Here is a 20,958-nt window from a genome sequence, read left to right on the forward strand (position 1 = left end):
ACGAATGAATTAACAATTTTGATTAGCTTAAAGATTAACATATCATATTGTTTATTAGATGTTATAGACTCAAGACTTATGCTAGATATTTTTCCTTTATTTTAAAATACACGTGTAGATTAAATACAACAAACACTGGTGATATAAAAAAACAGAGTCATTGACTTACTAGGTAACATGCCTCGCCCTCAAGGAAAAGTCGTAGTTTCAACACTTACCTCCGTTTTTTCCTTTTTAATTTTAAGTTATTAAGTTTTAAAATCTATTCGTGACCGGCCAATGGTTAAAATGAAATTTTTTCTAAATGCAAACAGAAAAAGATGTTTTGGCTAAATGCAAACAGAAAAAATGCAAAACCGATACGTTATCATTACCTGTTGATGACCGGTCAATGACCCAAAAATAAAATTTTTCTAAAATATAATGAATAAGAACAAAATATAAAAATATAAAGTTAGGGTTAAATTGTATAAATAGGGATTAACCCTTTTTCTTTGGCCTTCATTCTTCGTTTTCGTTGCGACCTCTCCAGGTTAGATATCGGATCCATCATTGACACAGGTACTTCAATCGTCTGTTTACCCCTCTTTCGATGTGTATGTATGACGAAATACATAAATCGATTATAGTGGGTGAAATTTCGTTGATTTATGACCTAAAATTTTGCAAAAAAGAGCGAACCCTCTTACAAGCCCTATCCGGACATCGTCACTGTGTATGAGCAAGATTGTGATTTTAGGAACTGAAGTGCAGATTATAATCGCTGTTTATCTTATCTTCAGGCTTAAGCTATCTCTCAGTATGTCTGGAGAAGAAGAAGAGAATGCTGCAGAGCTGAAAATAGGCGATGGTAAACCCAAAATTTTTTATCTGTTTCTTTTTTGCCATTCTATTATGAACACAAATTGATAACCAAATATGGGTTTTCAGAGTTTTTGAAGGCCAAGTGTCTAATGAACTGTGAAGTCTCCTTGATTCTTGAACACAAATATGAACAGCTTCAACAGATGTCTGAAGATCCATTGAATCAAGTTTCTCAGTGAGTATAAATTGCTCTCTTTCACCTCGTTTTGCTTTGTGGAGTTAATCTTTTACTGTTGATGATCATGATCAGAGTGTTTGAGAAGTCACTGCAATATGTGAAGCGATTCAGTCGTTACAAGAATCCTGATGCTGTTAGACAAGTTCGAGAGTATCCTTAATAACCTGCAATCTAAAACCATGTTCATAATAATTAATATTGTCATCATCTTTTGATATTTCTTAACCGATATTCAGATTGCTAAGTAGACAACAGTTAGCAGAATTTGAGCTTTGTGTTCTTGGAAATCTTTGCCCTGAAACTGTGGAGGAAGCCATTGCTATGGTCCCATCTATCAAGGTACTTACTTGCCTTTTTATGCTAAATGACCATTTACTCCCTCCTTCTAAGTAGCCTTCTGTATAAAAATAAAAATTGCATAGTCTTGAAATGTTAAATTGTTTTTTTTTCTTCAGTCGAGGGGACGTGGACATGATGATGAGGCTATTGAGAAGATGTTGAATGATATGTCTTTAATTAAAAAGTTTGAGTAGTTTATGACTATATATGTATTTTTCTGCTTCTGATGATGATGATGGTTATCATGATCATGATGATGGATGTTGTGTTTCTAGTAAACCTTGTATTGGGTGTAATGTTGACCTAAATATTGGCCAGTAATTGTAATGCAATATTAGGTTGTTTGGTTTACATTGTACCTTTTTTTGTAATACCGGGTGTAATGTTTATATTTAGCATCCTACTTTGATGGATTTTTTTATCAAAGGTTTGATGTTCATTTTCATTTTTAGCATCCAACTTTTATACCCAATATAATTCATAAGTGAGAATGTGGTAAGTCTTAAGTTTAAGTATTATGAGGTCAATGGTAAAATAAAAGCACAATACATGGTAGAGAAATGTTAACAATATAAATTTTCAACTATCTATACAAAAGGAGACAATTTTTCATATAAATTTATCAAACGAAACGATTTGGTATGGTCAACATAAAAGTTGACTTCTACTCTGTTTGTATGACCAAGACCTCTTCAGCCACAATCCACCCATTACATTCCTGCTTCAAAGAAGGTGCACATCCCTTCACCAAAAATAACACAATGTAAGAAATAGCAACCATTTGCTTATATTATGGCATCTTACTTTCTTTCATTTTTAGGGTTAATGTCATAAATGCTATTTCTTGCTTTTAACCTTTTTTCAATCTCCCTTTTCTATACAAATTTGGTAAAGAAACTTTGTATGAAGTGAACTTACCTTAGAACAAGTATACACAATTACACTTGTCCAATCCCAATTTTCCAATGACTGATTCTTTGATGCTTCCTGTAGAAAATATAACAATGGAGGCATAAGCTGCATTTCATAGTGCCTTATTTCACCACACAACAAACATCTTCCAGGATCCCCTGCTTCTGAACTTGCCAAAAGTGGCTTCCCACCATATGAGTATCTACACACACACACACAAACTCAACAATTATAATAATTAAAAAAAAAAACACCCTTTTCATCATCTTTCATAACAATTTAAGTACACCTGAAACAATGCTCTGGATACACATCCAATCGTTTCTTGAATTTAAGATAAGTTTTGTCAGCATGTAGGGTTCTATCATACTCATAACTTTCCCCTATCCATGATTCTTTCTCATCATTATCATCATCTTTCTTCTCTTCGATTTTATGTTTAGATTCACTCTTATTGAGAGCAGCAGCATCCTCTAAATAATTTTCCTCCTTAGGATATATATAAAAGCATGGTAACACTGCAACCGATAAAACCATTCTTTTATTCACCCAAAATATAAAATTATTAACATTTTTCTTGGAAAATAGTCATACCTGGTGTCTTGTCATCAGTGGATCTACTTAGGCTTATAGGTGAGGGGTTTTCAATTGAATCTGATAAAGTATTCTGCTTTTTCGTTTTGGAAGCTGAAGCTAATGTTGTGGCTTCATTAAGGGCCTTACATATGGCATCAAGATCTATTTCATCATCATCATCTTCTTCTTCATCATTGAATGCCCATGGATCATCTTGCAACTTAGTGGCTGATGGTGATGCAACAGAATCATGGGATGAAGGGTTTGAATCTTTATCAGTGGAAGATCTCTGAACACGAAGAGCACGCCATCTGTATATGAAGAAAGATTTTTGAGTAATTATGATTTGTGCATTATTTAATATTTACTTAACAAAACAGTATAACTGTATAAGTATAAACTACCTCTTGGTTTCACAAGCTGTTGCAATGCAAGAAAATATGTAAATAACACGCTCTTCTGTTGTCATTGTTGTACTGGAAATAGGAGCATAAATCTGGGAATTAAGCAAATAATGCACAGTTATAAACCACTTCAATTTCATTCAAAGATCTAAGATCATAAAAATCAATGACTTGAAATTAACATTAACCTGAGCCACAAGACATAGTTTCTCTCCACATGAATCACACTTAAGAAGATCAGGTTTTATAATCGAATGGAGAAAAGGCCAATCCTGCAAAAGCAGTAGACTTGTTATATAGCAGCATAAACTGTCGTATCACATGAATCCCACTAATGTATTCGATTTACTTACAGGAACTCCACCAATTTTGGTTGTATAATGATCAGCTGCTTCAGAATTATCATCAGCCCAAAGTCCTGGCATGCCTAGCATGACTTCCCCCATCTTGAACAAAGTAAATGCGACGTGATACAATTAGAACAAGAACAAGCATAATCACTCAATATGTAATTTCGATTGTAATTCTGTAGACAAACTTAAATCGACAGTGAGAACTAGTACAAATACAGAAACTTGAGAAGATTTGTGAATCAACAAGCACCAAAATATGTGTAATGGTAAAGAACGAGCAAAATTTACAGTTGTCCATGCACACAACCCTAAACGAAAACCGCCTATGAAATTAAGAGAGATGTGATGTTCTAATGTCAACGGAAGAGTAATTAACTTAATGTAAACTAATTGGAGGTCCATGAAGATATTGTATGTACATATAAGTAAGCATGTAATATAGTAATATACCGTTTTGGGCGATTGAGAAGATGCCAAAACAGCTGGGAGCTTTACGGATATATCTGCGAACTATGCTTCTCCTGAAAGAAATTTGAACGGATAAAAGCAAGATCAGAAGGCGGTGGCGGCGGCCGCGAGCTCGACGGGTTGGGTTGTACGAGAAGGCTGAAGAGTATGCGCTCATTTACTCTTTTCTTTCCGGGAAGATTGAATCATTGAATTACATAACCCCCTAGACTATTGTAAAATTTCACCTTTAGTCCCTCGGCTAAGTAACTGTGTCTCCTGATATTTATTGAAGAAAAAAAATTACAAATATAGCTAAATCCCTTAATTATTTGTGGAAAATAGTAAAAAAAAAATCCAAATTACAAATATAACCATGAAAATCACATATGGATTAAGCCCATCTGCGATTTTAGCATTCCATCTGTAAACGTACAAGTGCTAAAGCACAGTCGTGCATAACATCTTATACGTTTGCAGGTGAGTTTTTTTTTTTCAAATAAATTTTTTTCTGTATAAATACCTACATCTCTTACTAAAATCAGTTTCCTCTCATCCCACCTGCGATTTTGCATTTTTTTTCTTTTACTACAAAATTGATAGGGTTTAACTACGAAACTACATTATTATAGTTTTGCAAAAAATTATCAATTTAGTTCTTATTTCTTTGAAAATTTTGTTTAAAACATCTCTAATAAAATGAATTCTCCAACAAAAACTTTGAAATATATTTGAAAAATGAAATTTGTCTATAATGTCTTCAGAGAGTTTTTCAAAAAAAAAAGTTTGAAAAATGAAAGAAGAAAAAAAATTTATATTTTTATACCTCTGGAAAAGGGGAAATCACAGATGGACTGAGTCCATTGTCCATCTGCAAACGTACAAGTTGCTAAAGCACATATGTGCTTTAGCGACTTGTATGTTCACAGATGGACAAGTAAAATCGCAAATCCATCTACGATTTTGATGACTATTTTTGTAATTTGGTTTTTTTTTGGCTATTTCTACAAAATAATTAAGAGATCAGGCTATTTTTGTAATTTTCTCAAAAAAAAAAAGGGAAAAAAGTAGGGGAATGGAAAGGTATGTTTCTATTTTCTTGTTTCCTAGTTTAAAAGAAAGAAAATGAAAATAAATTTGGTATGTATTCTTGAGTTGAATGGAAATCAGAGAAAAAAAAAAAAAAGTTATAAAAGTACAATTATACCCTTTAGTAAATTTTTTACCACGCGTTTTCAATTTAGTCAAAGAAAACTAGAAAAACAATTTCAGTAATTATAAACAACTAAGTTTTACATTTGTTGGCAAATTTTCAAATTGTAACTCCTTCATGGTTAGTATTTTCAGACATCAAATACAATGAAACACACATGAAATCGAGTCCTTGGAAACAAATCAACAAAAACAACTAAGCTTTTAAAATTTACAAAATTCATCTCCAAATTCATCTCATATATTACAAGTATCATCATAACACAAAGCCGATAAATTAAAAACCGATAACAGCAACATATTATCAAAAACAGACTCTAATGCAAAGCATGAACACCTAAAATGTCACATTCTTGGAGCTGTAACAAAAAAAAAAAAAAAAAGATTAGAGATTTTAAAGAATAATGGTATGAAAATATGTGTTAGCGATGGGTGAATAGGAACAGCCTACCTCCACCCATTGTTGCTTCAGGCAATCTTTCAATTGAGTACTTGTGTTGTGTGATATACATAATTGGCACACCAGGTATCTAATTAATTATTACCAAAATATTCATCAAAATTAATTTTAAACCTCCAATCATACACACTTTATAATATAAAAACAAAAAAAGAAAACATACCTTGCGAATCCTACGCTTTAAATCTCTATCACATGTCGCTACCAAATAGCATTTGTGCTGTTTCAAAAAAAAAAATATGAGATTTAATACAACAAGTTCAGCCATCACACAATCGGTAATACATGGAGTGCCTTTTAGGGAGAAAAAAACCATTAATTAGAATTAGAATGCATTAATATAATGATGCCCTTTTAATCAATCTAAAAGAGTACTCCATTTGTCCTAAAATAAATGCAAAGTTTATTACATCAAAACTTACATTTTGCATATAAGCAATTCATCATTCCCTTCTCCAAGTCCAACTACATCAAAAGTCTGTAACATTTTTAGTCAACAAAACAAGTAATCACAAAAATCAAAAGTTTAAGATAGAGCTCTAGTGCTTTCTGAATTAGAGTGCCATAAACCAAAAAAATACTGAAATTTGCATAAAAAAAGTATCTTTGGATTACAATTGAAAAGCAGAAAACAGCAAATTAAGCAAAACTCACTTTATTTTGGATTGAGAAATTGATGAAGTTGGTATCGACCAAAACCCGATAAGGTGGCCCAAGCGCTGTATTGTAGGTAAAGAACAGAGCAGAAGAAACATAGGGTCTGCAAATCGCAAATCGCAAATCAGATGCTTCAAATCATGATATACAGACACCAACAAGATGAATTACAAGCTTACACATTTCTAGGGAGCTTTGTTAAATCCTTTTTATTAGGGTTCAAGACGTCTTCTTTATGTCTGAAGAAAGAAACAGCATGATTAACAACAGTCAAGGGATAGAAACGTTAATGAGCAAAAACTAATAGAGGAAAGAGAATGATTACTGTTTAATCGCTTTATGAGAGACAAGTTTCTTCATTACAGCGAATTTGGGACCCTTCTTTGCTCTCCCCATCTCTCTCTAAACCTGATTGATTTGAGGAATGTTACTGAATTACAAACCCTACAACACCAAAATTTACAGTTGTCCATGCACAAAAACCCTAAAACAAAAACTGCCTATGAAATTAAGAGAGGTGGTGTTCAACTGTCAACGGGAGAGTAATTAACTTAACGTAGCCTAATTGGAGGTCCGTGAAGATATTGTATATACCGTTTTGGGTGATTTAGAAGATGCCAAAAGAGCTGGAAGTTTTAAGTATATATCTTCGAACTATGCTTCTCCTAACAGAAATTTGAACGGATAAAAGCAAGATCAGGGAGGTTGTGGCGGTGGCGGCGGCCGCGAGCAAGCGGTTGTACGAGGAGACTGAAGAGCATGCGCCTTTTTTGCTCTTCTCTTTCCGGGGAGATTGAATTACATTAGGGTAATAAATACCGGGACTTTGCAATATTTGATTGATCACAATTCTATATATTCCATTTACTATAAAAGCTCCCAAGAGAAGTCGTTAGAGGGATCTTTCCTATCAAAATTGTTTGTTCTTGGATATGGAGTGTCATTACAAACTGACCGGACCTTCACACCACCTCTGCGCCTGCACACCAACCCACTCCACACCACTAACAACATTCACTTTTATATTATTATTATTATTTTTTTTTTACCATTTTGTTAAATAAATAAAATATTAAATAAATAACATATTTTATATTAATTAAAACCACATTACATAATTTAAAATATAGAAAATTAAAACTAAAATATTAAAAAAACATAATCCATACTTAAAAAATTAAACCTAAATTATTAAAAAACACAAAATCTAGTTGCGATATTGGTCGAGAACTTCTTGTTGAATTTTCATAAAGACCCTTAAAATTTCCGGGTCGAGATTGGGTTGCGGCACTGTGTTTACGATTTGAAGATTGGTGAGTGCCAATTGTCGCCGGCGTTGCTCCTCCGTTGAATCAAATTTTTTTTCTAAAAAATGTAGAGTTTTTTCGATTTTCTCCGCTAATACGTCATCGTTGGTTGATTTCCCGCTAGACGAATTGTCGCCGGCGTTGCTCCTCCGTCGAATCATTTTTTTTTTCTAAAAAATGTCGAGTTTTTTCGATTTTCTCCGCTAATACGTCATCGTTGGTTGATTTCCCGCTAGACGAAGCCCCCTTTCTCGCTTTGTCCCTACCCGGTGGTCGACGAAGATGGACGTTCGATGGACCCTCCCCCTCGGTGGCGTCGAACTCATCATTGAGGTCGAGGTTAGCACCGATCTCCGACTCGGACGTTGTCAGCCTTTTGTTGGAACCGGTGGTAGATCCCGAATGCGTCGTTTCCGGATAAAGGACCCATTTTGGGCCATTGCGACAAACTTCCCACGCTTTTTGGTTACCAAAAGGTTTACTATTGTTGGTAAATTTGTATTGGTGCAACGCCGTTGACAAAATGTTGAAATCGTTGCTACCACTTCGATGCATATTTTTTAAATTGTTAAATACGCCGTTAAATTTGGTACACGTCGCTCTAAGATCGCACCATTTAACATTGACTGAATCATATGTCCGGCTCGTTTGCCTTCCCAATAACGCGTGGAAGTGGTCTAAAATATGATTCCAAAAGCTTTGTCCCGATTGCGCGTTGGCGACATCCCCGTCTTGTGATATGGCAATCCAATCTTTAGCTAAAGTCGCCTCCTCCTCCCCGGTCCATTGGGTGTTTTTCTTCTTTGTTGAATCTTTTGATTTTTTGCCTTCTACGACTTGGTTGTGTTTCTTGAACCCGTTCGTCGTCGTCTTCATCGTCGAGGTTTACGGGTTGAGATTGCGATAATGGAACTTGAGATGGTTGTGAACTTGGTTGTGGCTGTTGGAAAGTTTGGGGCTGAAATCGCAGAGAAGGTTGTTGTTGAAAGGGTTGAAATTGGGTTTGAACAAATTATGGTTGTGGTTGTTGTTGGTAGTAGTATGGTGGTATGAAAGATTGGTAAATAAAGGTTGTTGTTGAACGGGGGATGATAACAATTGCATATAGCCAATGTTTGCTAACAGATCATTTGAAGTATTTGGGGTGTTCGGGGTGGGTGGGTTATTTTGGTTTGGATCCATGGAGGAAAGTGTATTTTTTGAATGAGAGTATATGTGTTTGTGTTTAAAGTTTGGTGTGTGTTTGAAAGGTAAAATATATGTTGATATATATAGAGAATTGTTAGAATTTTTTTTTTTTTTTTACAAACGATCAATAAAGCAACGGTCAAAAATTACCAGCCAATCATATCTATCGTCTTCACCCGTCTTCAACTCCACGGAACAAAGACACCCACCAAAAAGTGGGGCGGTGTTCACGCATGAAAGGGGCTGACACATCAGCTCCCACACGTCTTTTCCCCTACCATTCCTGATAGCCTTACCGTACCCCCTAGACTATTGTACATTTTACCTGTAGTCCTCGGCTAGATGAATAATTACTATAAAGTTGTCTATTTTATTATTTTTATTTTAAATAAAAAAACAAATTACACTAATCTTATTTATTATTCTTCAAAATTTAAGCAAATTCAAAATATTTATCTAAATAGCCATAATTTTTACATATAGTCATCTGCAAAAATCTATATTATATGTAAATCTAACGCATGAAAATCGTTTTGGTATTTAAGTGGGGATAAACTGAAAACTTATTCATATTTATAGAAGATTTTCTCAGGCAGGAAAAAAAAAGGTTTCCTCATATTCCTATTTGCAAAAAATAACTTCCTCACATGTATTTTAAAAAAATGTTATGTCAAATGTTATATTTTTTCATATGCCTCACATATTATCTACCAAATAAGAAAAACGTATATTTTTTAATAATTCATACTGCTAAAATCTAATATTTATTCAATGAACCCAATGATTGTTTTATAAGATCTAATTTTCATAGAAAATAAATTATTACAATTTTTTCCTGTCTGTATTAGTTTTCTAAGAAAAAATATGACTCAAAATCTTCCAGATAAATATTTTATTGTTATTTGTATTGATGGTTCATGACAGTCATAGATGAAGTAGATGAAGAATGTATTTACATTGTGACTTTTGTTAAAAATTATAGTGTAAAAACTTCATCAAATATAGATTCCCTTGATTTATTAAATTTGGTCAAACCGAAGACATGTTTGGAAGACAAATATAATATATGTATGTCTTTTCAACATCCTACAATGTCTCTTGATTTATTAAATTTGATCAAACTGAAGATATGTTTAAAAGACAAATATAATATATGTCTGTCTTTTCAACATCCTACAGAGTAATTTATTGTAGAGATAGTCGTTGAAAGTGATATAAAACACCTGGAAAATGTTATTTCAAGCTTAAAATGTTGTCTATCATTGGATAATGATCCAATGGAAGAAGCTTCAATTGTTCAATACAATGAAAAAAAAATCTATCAAAAAGGCTCCGATAACAAAAATGGAAAAAGGCTTTGTTGAGAACCGATCTAGCGGAAAAGATAATGACAATCAAACTTGTATTTTATATATCTAAAACCCTATCCTCCTGGATATGCTATATATGAAACGTTTATATAATCATAATATCATTATGACAATCTGATACAACCACAAAAATGTTGGATATGTTTTATATGAAACATAATTTTTAGATTTTAAGATTTATTATGTTAATCCATAAACTTATAAGTATGTTTGTGATGATGTCGTTGTTGCATTTGCCAATATTGTTCTTAGAAATGACAATAACATTGAAAAAAATAACGATACAACTCTTGTTAAAAATAAGGATATTGTTGTTATTAAAGATGATGATGAGGATTAGCAAAAAATAGTAAGAATCTTGCTTATTCCAATATTAAAAATGTTAAGTGATTTCTTGGAGAAAAAATTAAAGGTTTTTCCTGAAAAGGTATCTAAAAATTATCAATAAACATGCTACAAAAGATAAATCCAAAAAAAGTTATTTTAGAAAAAAATATATAAATATTGATGTTTAATCGAAAATCTCAATATATCCACAAAGGCACAAATTATAAAAGTCACGTACCCGACCCGGCAGGCGTGGTGCACCTTTGATACGGTTAACCTGCAACCTTAGTGGCTGATCGTGGCGTTCTACTTCCTGAAGTTCATTAACACAAACCCTAATTCCATCCTGTACAATCAAAGAATGATTAGTGAGACTAGGATGTAAATGGCAGCAATAAGGCGTATACTTTTCTCTTCTTTATCTCGTTCTTCATCAAATTACACCAGCGAACTAGTGTATAATACCAACCACAAGTGGATCTCCACAACCATCCACCTCAATCAGTCATGGATGAATAAGATCAAAGGTGCCTTCACCGGGAAAAAACCCACTTCCCCAGCTAACGAAGACGTCACGTCGCAATCATTCACTCTCTTTAGTAAGATCGCAATCTATTACTTCAAACTTGTCCAAAATTAAGCTCCATTTCGAAAAATTTCCGTTTCCAACTTTACACATACCGTATACTAATTAACAATTTTCTGAGAACTGTAATCGTAGTCGCATAATAATGGCGAATTGAACCAGAAACGACTATCTCTCTCTTTATGTCTCTTAATGCATGTATGTATATGTTAGGGTTTGCGGATGAGCTGAAAAATGCACGGAAGTTGGGTACTTTCAAACAATACATGGTTGGTCGAAGCAGTGAAGCCACATTTGCAGATGCATTCGAGAAGCAAGAGGCTATAATTCGATTTCTTGGGGGATTTGATCCCAGTGGAGAGGTTGTCCCCTACTAGTTATCATCACATTGTTTTCAGTTTCAAATGTTTCTATGTTCATTTAGTGTATTTGTTTAGTCTTTAGATGTGCTCTTCAAGACCTTATTTTGAGTATGTAATGACTGATTTGAGTTTCTATATACTGCGAATGTAGAATATCCAACCTAGTCAAAAGCAAGAAGCAGCAAAATGCTGTAATTGCACTATAGCTGATGTTGAAAATACTTTGGCAAAATTCACTTGGGCTAAAGAAGCTCAGAGGAAAATCGAGAAGATGAAGGAAGAAGGAAAGCCAATGCCAAAGAGCTTAGCTGAGGTATTAACTATTAAATCTTTCTTATTCCCATAAAATGTCGTCTGTATAAATGATGTTTAAAAAATCTCTCTTCTTTTTCCCTGACTTTATTAAGTCAGTTTCTACTGCATTAAGCAATTACACCCTTATATAGCTTAATGGTAAGTCCTGCTTCCGTGAAATCTAGTAAAAAAGAAACAACACCGTTGTATGATTGTATCTTTATTAGACACCCATGTATGTTTTACTATGTATCTTGCTAATTTATCTTAATTGCTATTTTATACTTTTTTTATGTAGGTCCAAAAGCTAATGGGATCAACACCAATGGATCTTGCCCAATCAAACATGGCTAAGAGTGGACAAATAAGCAGAAATGCACTCTGCCCATGTGGATCTAAAAAGAGATACAAACGGTATATTTTCATACTTAAATTTATTTGTAATATCAATAGAATCCTTTTATCTAATTAGGGTGCAAATGTGCAATGCAATCTCACTAATCTTAATGCTTTGGTTTGAATTAATTGTTCGGTTTTGATTGCTACAAAGGTGTTGTGGAGCTGAAGGGAGCACATCAATCAAGAATTAAATATAAAGTTAGCTGCTTATTTGATGGCAAGTGAAGTACGTATGAATATTGAGTTTATTTTGTAGTGTTTTCCCTTCTGACTTCGGGAGTATTGTGACTTCTGAAATAATTTTGATATGTCGCATCCAACGCTAATGATTTCACCATAGTAATCATGAAAATAAAACATTTTTTCCATGTTGCTATGTATACTCTATGATTCATGTATTTTATATGGTCATATAGGAGCAAAGTTGAATTGAGAACGTGAGAATGTAAAGAATTAGGATGTGTCTCAAAAATCATTGCCATTTACATGGTTATTGGTAAGGGTGGAGCTAGACAAGTCTTAAAAAAGAACAAGGATGTAACATGTTTCTCAACTTATGCTAGACATTTAGGGCGCATTTAGTTATGAAAAATTGTTTTTTGTTTTCCATTTTTGTAAAAATAAAATGGGCCTTCACTTTTAGTTTTTAGTAGAAAATCTTATATCGGATATACTATATATAAAACAATGTAGTTATATCTTGAATTTTAAGAGGTATAAGTTATAAAACTTTTTTGTACAAATCAATTATACATAAATAAATCATTAATACTTGCTAAAAGTTTGAATACTTGAATTAAGGAAGGTTATTCAAAATTTAATTTTGAGCAAAATGATAATTTTAAAATATTAAATTCATGTAGTATATATAAAACATTTTAGTTATATTTTGAATTTTAAGAGGCATAAGTTATAAAGTTTTTTGTACAAATCAATTATGCATAAATAAATATTAATACTTGCCAAAAGTTTGAATACTTGAATTAAGAAAGGTTATTCAAAATTTAATTTTGACCAAAATGACAATTTTAAAATATCAAATTTATGTATATAAATTAATTTATATTTCTTAAACCAAACATCTATATTATTAATTTACATCAAATGTATAATATAATAGATAATATAAATATAAGGTCTAAACTAAAATATTTTATTTAAAAGTGATAATTTTTTATTATATAATAATTAATAATTAAATCTAACATCTAACATATATATATATATATATATATATATATATATATATATATATATATATATATATATATATATATATATATATATATAACATTTTAGTCATATCTTGAAATTTAAGAGGTATAAGTTATAAATCTTTTTGTACAAATCAATTATACATAAATAAATCATTAATATTTGCCAAAAGTTTGAATACTTGAATTAAAGAAGGTTATTCAAAATTTAATTTTGAGCAAACAATTTTAAAATATTAAATTCATGTATATAAATTAATTTACACTTTTTAAACCAAACATCGATATTATTAATTTACATAAAATGTATATGATTATTCCTCGGTCACTTCTCAACCTTAATGAGTTTTATAATCATTTTTTTTATTATAAAAAAGGGGATAATGAAGAGTGGGTATTTGAAGTTTCGGGTATTCATTTGCGGATTTGAAGACTGGTATCATTTTGAGGGGGAGTTGGTCTTGATCGCTCGGGCTCGTTGGATATTGAAGTCGGGACATCCAATCCTAACTTTAAGGGGGGGGGGGGGAATGTTAGGGTGCAAAGTCACGCTTAGATGTAGTTTTGTGCTTACCTTCTTTTATGTGTAAATGGGTTGAGTCTTTCGTATAAATAGGAAGTAAGTGACTCCCATTATGGAATAACTTGTAATGATCAGTTTGGAGTGTTAGTTTTAGAGAGAGAATTTACGAGACCTATTTGTACTCTTTCTAACCAAACTAATGAGAGCTTAAACCAGATTTATTTACTCCATGTGTTCATGATTTGTATAATGATTCACTAGATGTAATCAATTCCACATTTGTCATCATAATCAACACCAATACATGGTGAAAAACCGTTATTCACCCCCGAGGATTGATGATTTGTTTGACCAGCTTCAGGGTGCATATTGGTTCTCCTAGATTGATTTGCGATCAGGCTATCATCAGATGCAGGTGAGGGATGAGGATGTGCCGAAGACTGCTTTCAGACTCATTATGGTCATTACGACTTCGTGGTGATGCCTTTTGGGCTCACCAATTCTCCATCCGCGTTCATGGACCTCATGAATCGCGTATGCAGACCGATGCTGGATCGGTCTGTGATAGTGTTCATTGTGACATCCCCAAATTCACGATCATTTTAAAAAATTTATTTATGCTTATTTGAAAATCAAAGTATACTTTTGAAGAAATATGTTGCAGAATTTGTTCCCAAAAGTATGATAAGTAAATTATCAAAGCATTCCTGAAGGAATGGGTTTTCATTATATTAAAAACATTGGGTGTCATTGTAAATACAATATATAAGCATAAACATAAATGGTACATGCCTTACAACATCTATTATTCTAATGGCCTATAATCCATAGATCACTTATCAGATCAACACTCCCATGCTCTTTTACCACTACCTGTAATGCAAGAAACTGAGTGGGTCAGACTTGGGATCCTGGTGAGCACATAGGGTTTTCAACCCACAATAATTAAGTTTATTAATTTCTTCAATCAATCAACCCGGTTACCCGTTCCCGTTATCCTCACTTTCTGTCCCTAAAGCATCTAAACTAAGGGACCTAGCCTAAGGATTTTTCATCGGGGTGACAACAATGCTTAGGGGATTCCTCAACAATACATGTCAAATAAGGCAACCATGGGGGGATGGAGTACACCTGGTGAACAATTAGTTCAAAAACACCTACAAGTTGCGAGCCTGTCAGCGTTCCACTAGATTGTCTATTAGACCACTAACAGATGGCTTATAATTCAAATTATTTTGAATTTTGTATTATTTAATGTACATATCTCTTTTGATTTATTTTTCCTTATTTGTTGTAACTTTCCAAAGTCTTTAGGGTATTCTCCTGTATTCATACTGTGACAATTCTATGGAATAAAACACACAAAAGATTGAAATCATTATATGGTATCAGAGCACACGATTACCACCATCCATCATCTTTTCTATCTCTGTATTCCAGCCAACCTTTCTTCTCCAATATGTCAACAGAAAGCTCCACCAATTCTTCCGTTTCGTCTGTTCCAATCACCAGCAACCTAACTCTGGTCAACTTCCCTACTTCACTTAAACTTGATTCAACAAACTACTTAACCTGGAAAACCCAAACCGAAGCACTCCTTCGAGGACTTGACCTTTACAAGTTTATCGATGGCTCCTACCCTGCACCTACTCCAACTGTTGATGCTACTGGTGTTACTACACACAAAGACTACACCAAATGGTTTCGACAAGATCGTCTTCTCTTTGGCGCTCTTGTCGGTACCTTATCTCCACCTATCGTCCCTCTCATCACCAATGCTACATCATCCTTTGAGGCTTGGAAAATCCTCTCCAACACTTATGCCTCTCCATCACGTGGCCACATTAAGCAACTACAACACAGGTTAAAGCAACTATCCAAAACTCCTGATCAACCTATCACATAATACATGCAATATGTGAAAACTCTTGTCGACGAGCTCTCTATTCTTGGAAAAAAAATGGATACTGAAGACATCACTGATATTATTCTTCATGGTCTTGATCAACAATCATACAAACCCGTTATTGAAGCTATCTATGCCCAGGACAACCCCATCTCATTTCATGAACTACACGAGAAGTTAATCAACCATGAACTTTCTATTGCTCAACACCCCGCTCCGACCGCTAATCTCCATCAACCTGTCACTGTATTTGCTGCCCACACTCGGTCCTCCCCTAAACCTTAGACCAATCGCCCCCCTTCACATGCCCCTGGATTACTACCCACCCCCTCATCCTCCAATACCTCTAAACCATTTTTGGGAAAGTGCAAATGGTGCTTTGCTAAAGGGCATTCTCTTACATCTTGTCTTGTATTCAAAAGGCAACACCCACATATCACCCTCCCCACTTATCAAAAAACAAACACTCATCAACCGTAGGCACATATGATGGGTGTTACCGGTTACAACACATCCAACTCAACTTGGTTATTTGACGGCGACGCCTCTCATCACATCACCAACGACCTCAATGCATTATCATTCCATACTCCTTACGACGGTAATGAGGAACTAATCATCAGTGATGGTTCGTCACTTACTATAACTCATATTGGCTCTCTCAATATCTCATTTTCAAATCCTACATTTACATTACAAAATGTTTTTGTGTTCCCTCACTTTCACGCAACATTATTTCTATCTCACGTTTATGTATCTAAAACAACATACTAATTGAATTCTTTTCTTTCAATTTTGTTATCAAGGACTTCCGAACCCGAACACCACTCCTTCAGGGAACTGCTAGTCGTGGAATCTACGTTCTTCGTTCCTCCTCACCATCACCATATGCTTTTCACATGCAAACCAATAAGGATTCATTTTGGCATCATCGTCTTGGGCATCCAAACTCCAAACTCTTGCACTTTTTATCTTCTTCTTTTCCTTCCATCAAACATTTTCAAGATCATTGTAATTCATGTTGCATAAGTAAAAGTCATAAACTCCTTTTCAATGATTCTTCCATTACTTCTACTACACCCTTACAGATCTTATTTTCCGATGTATAGTCATCACCGATAATGTCATTTGATGGATTCAAATATTACATAATATTTGTTGATCATTTCACAAAATACATTTGGATTTACCCGTTAAAACATAAATTTGACTCTCTTAATACTTTCATCCGATTTCAAAATCTCGTTGAAAACCATTTTCAATGCAAAATAAAAGCTCTTTGGAAAATTGGGTCATAGATGGGCCCTAGTTTAGGCCTTAATGATTATATGATATTGGGCCATTAGAATGTCAAATGTTGGACTGGAATAAATGGTTGGGCTTTAGAGCGAGACCATGTAAATGTTTGGGCCCAATTTGGAAAATTGGGCCTTATGTTGGGCTTTGACTCATAGTTGAGTGTTAGGCCCTTGGATTGGGCCTTGGGCTTAGATCAAGCTAAGATTGGGGTAGAGCAGTCTTTTACCCCAAGCATGGACTTATGTTTATGTATTGGAACCCAATTATTAATTGGGTGTTATTTTGATGTTGATAGTTTGGGAACCTGTCATCCAACAGTTGGGGTTGGGTCTGCGGGACTTCAGCAGTGTGAGGTGAGTTACCTTCCAGTAGAAGTGGGTCTAAGGCTACAATGCCGGCCCACTAGTAGGAGTTGTTTGTTAGATAATTTTCTTTGTGATAATTATATGGTATGCTCTTGTCTGTTATGTTTGTGTGCTAGGATGTTATTGATGGGGTTGAGCCATAAGAACATTCCTATGTGCACATGCAAACCCTAATGCTTGGATCTAGGTTTCTCTAATGAACATGCTTTTCATCCAAGACTTGCAAACCCTAGATCTAGAGTAAACAATTCGAAATTGACATAATAGAATAGATCTAGATGATTACCTCTTCTTGAAAGCTTGAATCTTGTTATCCTTGGAGCTTAGAGTCACAAATGTCACTCCTCTAATGGCTTACAAACACCAAGAAGCAAGAGGATGATTTGGAGAGAGATTGTAGGCACAAAATCGGCTCTAGCAACTCCTTAGGGTTTCTGGTAGCCGATTTCTGTAGCCCTTGGATTCTTTAAATGCTTGAGCTGCTAGGGTTACAGCCTGAAACCTATATGGATAACTTAGGCCTTAAGCAGTCCAAGGATCCTTCTAGAATAAGGCTTGGACGAATTCAAGGAGTCCATACACCTTAATTTCATCCACCCTATGATCCATAAGGATCCACAGCCCAAAACCAACTATCACACAATTGACACTTCAGGTCCCATTTATTTAATTAATCTCTTTTAGCCACATAATTAATTCTTAATTAATTCTTGTCTAATATTAATTAAAATATATGATTTCTCCTTTAATATATTAATCATATAATATATTAATAAATCATAATAACCTATTTATTCATAAATCATCCTATCATGTTGCTTTGGTGAAGGCAACTCAAAAAGACCATACACAATCGGGTCAAATACTTACCAAATATAGTTACGGGCTTAGACACTAATCCACCGGTCTCCCACTTGGATAAGTCTAGTAACTATAAATGTAAGCACAATGCGATTAGCAATCGTGGATCTCAAAGACGCTGTCGAACTCTGATCTTATCAGTAACCTGTCTTTTAGATAAGGGATCGTATAGCCCTCTGTTCTAGATATCGTGCGGACAATTACATGGAACATAGTCATACTTATTGTCCAACAGTTTGTTTCTCGATCTCTTATTCGTCTGACATAGAACTTAATTGAACACATCAATTCAGTTCTGACCGGGCCCGACACATAAGTCAAACCAAATCATCGAGGGGCCATGATATTGCTTTTACCCTCTTAGGATAAAAGGAACATATAAACTTTGACTTATATGCATTTATTATTCACTAACCAAATCATACACAACAATGCGTTTTATAACATCAAGTTACTGATGCATTTTCGCATTATCAATGCATAACCAATTACCAAACAATAAACTATATATCTAGGTTTTAAGACCATATGATATTATCGTCTTGCGATCACTTGAGATAAATTCCATGAAGTGATTCCAGCAAGCGAGGGTTTATTCCAATGCTCAAATCAAACTCATAAGCAATCATGAACATTGTAGTAGAATTTTGCTATGTCTAATACATTTTAGACAATCTACACACCAATTCATGACAGTCTTCATTCATACCTACTTCCAACATATGAACGACTGTGGACGGTTCGAATAATTCTTATTATTCTGGAAGTCAAAACATGCAAAAATGAAACAATAGGTAAACAATCAACATAGGACAATAACATTACTAATAAATAATACTATTTTATTTAATCATCAAATGTTAATTACAGTTTATCTATTACATGTTTCTAAACTATCTAATCTAAACTAATATCGTCCTTCAACCCGATGCTCCTAGCGTGCTGCAAGTGCTTAACCCTGCTCAGTCCCTTCGTAAGTGGATTTGCTGGGTTATCCTCTGACGATACCCTCTTTACTACGAGGATTCCTTCCTCCATCCGATGTCGAATAAAATGATATTTTCTGTCGATATGCCGAGATCTGCCGTGATCCCTCGGTTCCTTGGTCAAGGCAACCGCTCCTTTATTATCACAGAAAATTTCCACGGTCTCCTTTATGGCTGGCACAACTCCAAGGTCTCCAATGAAGTTCTTCAACCATATCGCCTCCTTTGACGCTTCGCTCGCTGCAATGTACTCTGATTCGCACGTTGAATCAGCTATTGTCTCTTGCTTGGAACTTTTCCAAGTCACTGCTCCTCCATTAAGGGTAAAGACCCAGCCTGACTGCGAACGGTAGTTGTCCCTGTCGGTCTGAAAACTAGCGTCACTGTACCCTCTCACCTTAAGTCATCACTCCCTCCGAGGACTAGAAACCTTTCCTTGGTCCTCCGAAGGTACTTAAGAATGTTTTTGATTGCGGTCCAATGCGCTTTGCCAGGGTTCCCTTGATATCTGTTGACCATGCTCAAAGCGAAGGCCACATCAGGGTGAGTACAAGTCATAACAAACATAATCGAGCCAACTGCGGAAGCGTATGGTACTCGACTCATTTCTGCTATCTCGACTTCGGTACTCGGGAATTGAGTCTTACTCAACTTGGCATTACTTTGGATCGATAACTCTCCCTTCTTTGAATTCTCCATACTAAAACGTTTTAGTACCTTGTTCTGACTACCTTTTCAAAAAAAAAAGTAAGTATTCTGACTAAGTCCTAGTAGTCTCTTACTTCTGTCTCTCATTATCCTTATTCCCAAAATATAGGAAGCCTCTTCGAGGTCCTTCATAGCGAAGCACTTCCCGAGCCAGGACATAACCTCCTGCAGTGTCGGGATGTCGTTTCCTATGAGTAGTATGTCATCGACATACAATACGAGGAAGCTAACTATACTCCCACTGGCTTTGACATATACACAAGATTCATCCTCGCTTCGTAGAAAACCAAACTCTTTGACCTTCTCGTCGAAACAAAGATTCCATCTTTGAGATGCTTGCTTAAGTCCATAAATGGACTTCTCAAGCTTGCACACCCTATTGGGATGCTTCGCATTGACAAAACCCTCTGGCTGTGCCATGTAAACATCCTCAACCAACTTCCCATTAAGGAAAGCGGTTTTGACATCCATCTGCCATATTTCATAATCATGAAATGTAGCAATGGCCAACATCACCCTAATAGATTTTATCTTGGCAACCGGTGAGAAAGTTTCATCATAGTTAACTCCGGGAGTTTGAGTGAAACCCTTCGCAACCAATCATGCCTTATATGTGTGCACATTCCCATCCATGTCGGTCTTCTTCTTGAAGATCCACTTGCACCCGGCCGTCTTACGTCCGGGCACATGTTCAACAAAATTCCAAACTTGGTTGTCGTATATGGACTGAATCTCGCTGTCCATCGCCTCTTTCCATTTTGCAGACTTCGGGCCTGCCATGGCTTCCTTATAGCTGTTAGGTTCGTCTAGATTTATTAGTGTACTACCACTAATATACGTGTCCCCTTCTGTAGTAATATG

At 34.8% G+C, this 20,958-nt stretch overlaps 4 protein-coding genes across 6 annotated transcripts; 2 read left to right on the forward strand and 2 right to left on the reverse strand.

Annotated features, from left to right (window-relative positions):
* Window positions 1-457: 457 nt before the first annotated feature.
* LOC111918901 (DNA-directed RNA polymerase II subunit 4) lies at window positions 458-1,732 on the forward strand. 2 transcript variants are annotated; one of them, XM_023914519.3, is made up of 6 exons: window positions 458-561; window positions 783-850; window positions 931-1,039; window positions 1,115-1,192; window positions 1,279-1,381; window positions 1,498-1,732. In XM_023914519.3, the coding sequence occupies exons 2-6, from the start codon at window positions 802-804 to the stop codon at window positions 1,573-1,575; spliced, it is 417 nt and encodes a 138-aa protein (XP_023770287.1). In that variant the 5' UTR covers window positions 458-561; window positions 783-801; the 3' UTR covers window positions 1,576-1,732. The 2 variants fall into 2 exon arrangements, with proteins under 2 accessions (XP_023770287.1, XP_023770288.1); XM_023914520.3 differs by having other exon boundaries at window positions 493-532.
* Window positions 1,733-1,872: 140 nt separating this feature from the next.
* Window positions 1,873-4,260, reverse strand: LOC111918900 (probable 20S rRNA accumulation protein 4). The gene is made up of 8 exons (XM_023914518.3): window positions 4,077-4,260; window positions 3,627-3,719; window positions 3,462-3,545; window positions 3,274-3,365; window positions 2,888-3,180; window positions 2,583-2,811; window positions 2,300-2,495; window positions 1,873-2,123 (listed from the first exon to the last, which is right to left on the reverse strand). The coding sequence occupies exons 2-8, from the start codon at window positions 3,717-3,719 to the stop codon at window positions 2,046-2,048; spliced, it is 1,065 nt and encodes a 354-aa protein (XP_023770286.1). The 5' UTR covers window positions 4,077-4,260; the 3' UTR covers window positions 1,873-2,045.
* Window positions 4,261-5,468: 1,208 nt separating this feature from the next.
* LOC111918899 (rRNA-processing protein FCF1) lies at window positions 5,469-7,546 on the reverse strand. 2 transcript variants are annotated; one of them, XR_006188784.2, is made up of 8 exons: window positions 6,997-7,543; window positions 6,728-6,810; window positions 6,582-6,641; window positions 6,400-6,505; window positions 6,168-6,223; window positions 5,909-5,965; window positions 5,737-5,815; window positions 5,469-5,644 (listed from the first exon to the last, which is right to left on the reverse strand). XR_006188784.2 is itself a non-coding variant. In XM_023914517.3 (7 exons), exons 1-5 carry the CDS (start codon window positions 6,796-6,798, stop codon window positions 5,947-5,949), a joined length of 312 nt encoding a protein of 103 aa, XP_023770285.1. In that variant the 5' UTR covers window positions 6,799-7,546; the 3' UTR covers window positions 5,469-5,644; window positions 5,737-5,815; window positions 5,909-5,946. The 2 variants fall into 2 exon arrangements, 1 of the variants encoding a protein (XP_023770285.1); XM_023914517.3 differs by having other exon boundaries at window positions 6,728-7,546.
* Window positions 7,547-10,831: 3,285 nt separating this feature from the next.
* Window positions 10,832-12,603, forward strand: LOC111918898 (uncharacterized). Its single transcript, XM_023914515.3, has 5 exons — window positions 10,832-11,193; window positions 11,394-11,542; window positions 11,694-11,855; window positions 12,135-12,250; window positions 12,387-12,603. Exons 1-5 carry the CDS (start codon window positions 10,980-10,982, stop codon window positions 12,424-12,426), a joined length of 681 nt encoding a protein of 226 aa, XP_023770283.1. The 5' UTR covers window positions 10,832-10,979; the 3' UTR covers window positions 12,427-12,603.
* Window positions 12,604-20,958: the final 8,355 nt, after the last annotated feature.

The sequence above is a fragment of the Lactuca sativa genome, chromosome 2 (genome assembly GCF_002870075.4).
Source record: "Lactuca sativa cultivar Salinas chromosome 2, Lsat_Salinas_v11, whole genome shotgun sequence".
Lineage (NCBI taxonomy): Eukaryota > Viridiplantae > Streptophyta > Magnoliopsida > Asterales > Asteraceae > Lactuca > Lactuca sativa.

Excerpts from the sequence above, each read along its gene's own strand:
- LOC111918901 (XM_023914519.3), top strand. The coding sequence starts at position 802 with ATGTCTGGAGAAGAAGAAGAGAATGCTGCAGAGCTGAAAATAGGCGAT. Across the intron at positions 1,193-1,278 it reads GCTGTTAGACAAGTTCGAGA|ATTGCTAAGTAGACAACAGT; the intron begins GTATCCTTAATA and ends ACCGATATTCAG. Across the intron at positions 1,382-1,497 it reads CTATGGTCCCATCTATCAAG|TCGAGGGGACGTGGACATGA; the intron begins GTACTTACTTGC and ends TTTTTTCTTCAG.
- LOC111918900 (XM_023914518.3), bottom strand. The coding sequence starts at position 3,719 with ATGGGGGAAGTCATGCTAGGCATGCCAGGACTTTGGGCTGATGATAAT. Across the intron at positions 2,496-2,582 it reads TATCCAGAGCATTGTTTCAG|ATACTCATATGGTGGGAAGC; the intron begins GTGTACTTAAAT and ends GTGTGTGTGTAG. Across the intron at positions 2,124-2,299 it reads TTGTGTATACTTGTTCTAAG|GGATGTGCACCTTCTTTGAA; the intron begins GTAAGTTCACTT and ends TTTTTGGTGAAG.
- LOC111918899 (XM_023914517.3), bottom strand. The coding sequence starts at position 6,798 with ATGGGGAGAGCAAAGAAGGGTCCCAAATTCGCTGTAATGAAGAAACTT. Across the intron at positions 6,642-6,727 it reads TCTCATAAAGCGATTAAACA|ACATAAAGAAGACGTCTTGA; the intron begins GTAATCATTCTC and ends TTCTTTCTTCAG. Across the intron at positions 6,506-6,581 it reads ACAAAGCTCCCTAGAAATGT|ACCCTATGTTTCTTCTGCTC; the intron begins GTAAGCTTGTAA and ends TGCGATTTGCAG.
- LOC111918898 (XM_023914515.3), top strand. The coding sequence starts at position 10,980 with ATGGCAGCAATAAGGCGTATACTTTTCTCTTCTTTATCTCGTTCTTCA. Across the intron at positions 11,856-12,134 it reads TGCCAAAGAGCTTAGCTGAG|GTCCAAAAGCTAATGGGATC; the intron begins GTATTAACTATT and ends TTTTTTATGTAG. Across the intron at positions 12,251-12,386 it reads TCTAAAAAGAGATACAAACG|GTGTTGTGGAGCTGAAGGGA; the intron begins GTATATTTTCAT and ends ATTGCTACAAAG.